Below are 6,000 nucleotides of genomic sequence, written 5' to 3' on the forward strand. Positions count from 1 at the left end.
AGTCGGGACTATGACATTTACAGTGGTACAATGGCCCTGCATCAGGGCTGGCAAAGCTCAGCAGCAGAACCATTCTTTCTCTTGACTGTAGCTTGCTGTTAGTAGAAAATAAAGTGTAATCTAACTAAAATGGAAGGAGTCTCTGTCTGTCTGTCCTTCGATTTTCTCAACAACTGTTCATCCAATCGACTTCACACTTGGTGGGCATATTGCTGAGGGCCTAAGGAAGCGCAGTGTAGAGTGCAAGCTCTTGACATCTGTAGGAGATATTTAAAGTATGGCATTATGTACACATTGTGTAGTGTATTGACAGGGGACCCCTATTAACTGTTAAACCATTGAATGGCATGCTGGGTACAGCTTGCTCTGCATTGCCCGCCACAGCACACTCAAAAACCAAACCCTCAGCAACAGCATCTGGCTTTACAGACATTTTGACACAGTGGCCAAACTATGGAATTACAACTTCCAGGTCCGTCGCTTGATTCCATGGGGTTCAAAAAGACTTTTTCCATAGACTTACATTTAGAAACAGATGTATATAAATGAGTGGATACATTTTTTTTAATGTCACAACCCCTGCAAAATGTTTTGGTTTTTTTTGCTATTAGAATTTGATCCATTGGGTCTGAAGACATTTCTAATGTCTAGCAGAGCCGCATAATTAAATCTTTTTTTATGTTATGTTTTATGTTTAGGCTGAACCAGAAGTTAGCAGCTCAGCTGGCAGAAGTCTCTCTCTTGCACTTGCTCTATGAGCCTTGATATGGAAAAGATTAAGGTAATTTGGAACTCGGAAATGGATGCCATATCCAGTTCTATCTATACATCCATGTCATGAACAGATGAAGAGACGGAGACCGCAGACGTTACAGTGTAGCAAACTCAAACAATTCAAGCATCAGCAATGCAACTTTCAGAATGAACACTTTTGTCCCAGGAAAATAGCCTGGTCCTAAATAGCTATCTGTGAGCAAAAGGCACTTATAATCTAGCATTGCCAGGGAACGCAACTATGTCATGGCAGGACCCAAGGAAGCCAGTGTGGAGTGAGAAGTGGTTTGGATGAGCAGTTCTCAAGAAAGCGGAGAGCAGCAGTACCCAAGGTTAGGCAAATTCCATGTTCTGAACAGGCACATTTTGAACAGGCTCTGGTACATCTCCTTCTGGTTCTGGATATTGCCCTCTATGAGGATTTAGGTGGTTGATCAAGTATTGCTTTTGGTTGCAAGCAGGAGCATTAATAAACTGGGTCAACTTTACGGCCAAAATGTCAGGCTGACCCAGACCAAAACAGTACAGAGATAAATACATACAGAAATGCAGCCAGCTGCTAACATTGTTGCTCCAGAGTTGAGGGTTTCCACAATGGCCTCCATGGGGAGTTTATTGTCATCTGGAAGTCTTTTATGTGCCCTGTGGTTCGTACTTCATACCTTGGTAAGTGATGGCTCCCCAGTGACAGCATGGGCAGGACAGCGGTTGGGATCCTGATGAGAAGCAGTGGCGGTGGATGCCCACTGGTCTGTGTAGCCCAAAGGTGTGAAGTAACCACAGTCCTGAACGCTGGAACCCCGCTCAAACTCCTCACACACACCGTCACCATCAAAAACATAACACTGACTGGGTTCACCTTGGGAGATGGAGAGGAGAATGAGGCAGGAGGATTTATGAAAAGATATAAAGCCTGGTTTCTTAATCTGGCAGGGTATACACTCATCCCCCACTGTTAGACTCCCATCCAAATCTATTTGTCAGTGAACCAAATCTGAGCAAATCTATTTTGTATTTTCATTGGCCACTTTTAATGTTAGCCACGTCAGCTCAACCATATCTGACTCTCTGTGCTGTCAACAGACTGTAAATTATGGTAAGAAATGAACTTTGACTTCAATTAATTATTGAAGATCACAATCATTTTGTAATGTTAATAGGCAATAAGAGAACCTAATATGTGGCTTGGCCAGTTAGTTCAATCCCAAAAGCACCTCAATGGGCCATGGGTATCTATAAGTCACCAAGTAACAACAGCAGCATTATGTGTTACAGAGAACTGTCAAAGCAAAGATCATAAACTGTTCCAAGTCAAGTAGAAAATAAAAATACAGACAGGAAGATTGCTTTTGCTATTATTGTGTCTGCTAATAAATTTAGAATTTTACCAGCTCTCAAGAATTCAATAACAAGGCAAGGGGAAAATAAGTCAGCAAATACCTGTCCATGTGGGTGGAAAGTAGCACCAGGGTAATAATACTTAATTCAATGCAACATGATACACATTTTTTTATGGCATTTTGTCACTGCACTGGACAGTTGACAGTAAAACAGGAAAGAAGGTGACAGAGAACAAGGACGGCCTCTTCTTTGTCACTTAGGCAGCCAGTTGATTCTGAGGGTGTTGATGGACAAATATGCTCTTTTGGAGATGTTTCTGCATGACTGAATTCATCTGCAGAGGGAATATTGGGAAATACATTTTTGAGGGTTTCCACTGAATTACATGATCATTAAAATGCCATCCTAACAAAGACTACTGACCAACTTTTAAGGCTTTTCATGGTATATGAAGATATGTTATGTGTTACGGAGGATTTCCACCGCATCTCATGGTCTTCATCAGTGGATAGAGTGCTCATTTGTCATGGACACAGCTCAGTGAGATGCAGAAGCACATTTGACAGTTTGAAAGTCAATGCTATTGTTGACTTTTTTGGATCTTCTTGTTTTTCGTCTTTAGTCTGTTTTAATCAAACTAATTTTTTCCAAGAAGTCAAGAATAAACTTTCATGATCAAGTTTTCATGTACTGTTTCACAGTGGTGCCCCCAGAAATTTTTCAACGGGGTGGCGAGATGGCGCCACTGAAAACATTGGGGTGGCACACCAAAACCAAAACCAAAAGCCATAACTGAATTTCAGGAATTCGATAATGCTGTTGAAATACATAGGCTAGCTGTTTCTAATTGTCTGATATGCATAGATTAATATGGGAACAGTTAGCATTTGAGTTCCATAACAATCCTGTTTTCATGTATTATGTATCTGTATACATGTTAGGCAATTCATTGTTCTTCAAATAGGATGGTTATCATTTTTTTCAAAAAGACACATACAAAGCTCTAATGAACCCATTTTCATTCAGATATCTTGAGGTGAGAGTTCAAGAGACCCTTTGAAAATGGCCATGCCAGTTGTTGCCAAAATTTAAATACATTTTGAAGCATTTTTAGCCCCCTTCCCAACAATCTATGCCAGCATAGTAGCTACCAATGGATGCCTTAGGTTGTCTTGTTTCACAAGATACCACAACCTTCACTTGCTTAAAAAATAAGTGTGCCACTGCCTCTTAAAGACAATGATGTTGGCATCCAAGTATTTTCACCAGGGTTGGCCAGTGGGGTGCAGCAATTATGTCAGAGTGGCTACAACCCCCCTGGCCCCCCTTTGGTGGCACCACCTCTGTCTTGATATTGTTTTATTTCGTGCATGTTATCTGCCAGCAATGTTCTCAATCTAGCTCTGCGGTGATGGAAAAATGTCAAAGATGCTTTAAGATTTTAGTAAAAGGTAAAAACAATATAGTATATGGTAAAAAACATATGGAAGTAAAATGAAATTAAATAGGTAAATGGAATGTGCTCCTTAGCCTTCAGGTCCTGCATTTTTTTCTGGATCAAAGTGCATAGGAATCTCAGATTTTACTAAGGTTGCAAGTGATGATATATGAATTAAAGCAAGAAAAAAAATATGCTATACTTACCGTAACACAGGTGCACCTAAGCTATGAGCAGTGAATGTATGTGTAATAGAGTAAGGGTATTGACATAATGTGCTACAGCAGTGTATCACAAAAAGAGTGGGAAGCATGAGTCAAACAACAACTTGTAATGCGGCGGCTATTCATAAAAAGGGCGGACAACATCAAGACACTTCAGATGTTTGGCCTCATTAACATCTGGACAGCTGCAGAAGTTAGACAGACAGAGCTGTGTCAGAGAGTCAGCGCCGCACAATTGGCTTCGATTAGTCGACGGAAACATGTTTCTGATAAAAGGCAATTGGGCCTACACAATTCAATGCCATATTGTCACCCCGAGTTCATTTGGCAATACTACACTAAGTGAACTCACCAGACACTCCACCCTTGCTTTGAAAACACCTGTGAAAATGATTAAGTCTTTTTAATTCCAAGTCTGTGTATTTATCAAGCCTCACAAAAGAGGACGACTTGACAATCTTTGACTTAACTCTTAAGACCATCTGTTTTTTATTTGAGGTCCACATGCTGCAATCATATTGTGCAATTTAACCTTTATTTAATCGGGCAGTTTCAAAAAATAAATCATAGAATCTTTAAAAAAAACAACAACCTGAAAGTGACACTTCTTTAAGAAATCCAGCTTGTCCTTTGACGAGATAACTATAAAAGTAGTTGGTCTGGTTACTGCAGATCTATAGTCGATTCTATAAATACAACAAAGCAAGGCAATCTGGCATAGTTGGAGTTAACTGGGTCAAGCAAATGTGGCAAGAAAACCCAAACAAATACTCTGTCTATGACTAAGAAGTACAACTGAATAATTGGTTTTAAGTGTTGCAATTTGTAAAAACCTGTTTTTGCCAAATTGTTTTCCTTCCTAGTCATGATGTCTTTTATTGTAAAACAAGAGATGTAATAGCTTCAGTCACGACATGGCTAGCCCTAGTGGGGGGGGGGGGGGGGGGGGGATCAGTCTCTGCTTGTTTCCCCCTGACAAATAAATTGACTGGATGATGGAAATTTTAGCCCTGTAACAAGCTCTCGTAACACAAGCCCTTACACCACACATGACTAACTACAGTACCATCCAGCTGCTAGTGAAAACAATACATGGCCTAAAAAGGAAGCAACTAACATATTGTCTCATCTCAGCTGACCTGTCACATCTTCTTAGCAATTTTTCAGAATATTTATGGAGTTGGATGTTATAAAAGCCATTCTTAGTTAATTTAGCTTCTGATGACTGAGGAGCATTTCGGGCAAACATTCCTTTATACAGAGGATGAATTTAAAGGCTGTGGAGGAACACCACATACCACAACAGTAGAGCTGATTTCTCATGTCATTGTGGCTAATGCCTGCTCTCATCCAGCCCAAGCTCTTCTATGAGAAACAGAGGCACTTGAAGAGACATGGACTTGCAAGACGTGACAGGCTTGCGATTTATACGAGGCTGTTAGGAGAGGCGTCACAATATAACACAATATTCAGTGTCAGAGGAAATGTAAGCAAGTATTCATCAATAAAATGCTATTATGACTAAGTGACATAATAAAATCATGCATGAGGTTCAAACTGGGAATGCTGTGTGTCTGGCTTTACTCCACCACACTGCACTTTTGAGGGTCAAGGTCAAAAACACATGTTGACAGAGGCAGTCTTCAATCCTCTGTTTACAATAGAGTGTTTTGGGTAAACTCCCCTCCGTGCCATGTTGTGAGGCTTCTGTTGTGGCCTGTCTGCATGCTACAGACTGGGCGAGGGTGCAGACACAAAGCACTGTTGTCCTGTTGTGGAATCACAAATGATGGGGGCACCCTCTGTGGCTTCTTTGTTTGTCTTCTGCCATGTTATGCTGCATGTTTTTGGTCCTTTTTACTGCATTTTTAACCACCTGGCCGAGGGTTGACTGAGCAACATTTCCCTTGGCTCTCAAAACTGTGTATGGGATTCATTTACAAATGGATTGCAAATTTTTTTGATATTTTGCAAAGAACTGACACAAGGATGGTCTGTAGATCAGTATAAGGTAATAACTATTGTTCTGTACACATAATGGAAACGTGGACAGTAATGTGACTTAAAGGACCTTTATAAGATATTCACAGCATTTATATAGCAGCCAAGAATAGTGGCATCCTGGGCAGAGACTGAAGTCACGCTCCCTCTGTGTGTTCGCTGTAATCTGAGGTTCTCTGCTGTATGTTGTGATAAACGGTCCAGCATGTATATTTTAGCTCA

General features: G+C 40.6%; 1 protein-coding gene across 2 annotated transcripts in view; it reads right to left on the bottom strand.

Moving 5' to 3' along the window:
- The window catches only part of pappa2 (pappalysin 2), a 110,826-nt gene that overhangs the window by 54,265 nt on the left and 50,561 nt on the right, over positions 1–6,000 (bottom strand). For both annotated transcript variants that reach the window (XM_078172928.1, XM_033651483.2), the window contains exon 14: positions 1,437–1,633. In XM_078172928.1, coding sequence (XP_078029054.1) covers positions 1,437–1,633 — 197 coding nt within the window. The remainder of the gene's footprint in view (positions 1–1,436; positions 1,634–6,000) is intronic.

Source organism: Epinephelus lanceolatus, chromosome 12 (genome assembly GCF_041903045.1).
Source record: "Epinephelus lanceolatus isolate andai-2023 chromosome 12, ASM4190304v1, whole genome shotgun sequence".
Taxonomy (NCBI): Eukaryota; Metazoa; Chordata; class Actinopteri; order Perciformes; family Serranidae; genus Epinephelus; species Epinephelus lanceolatus.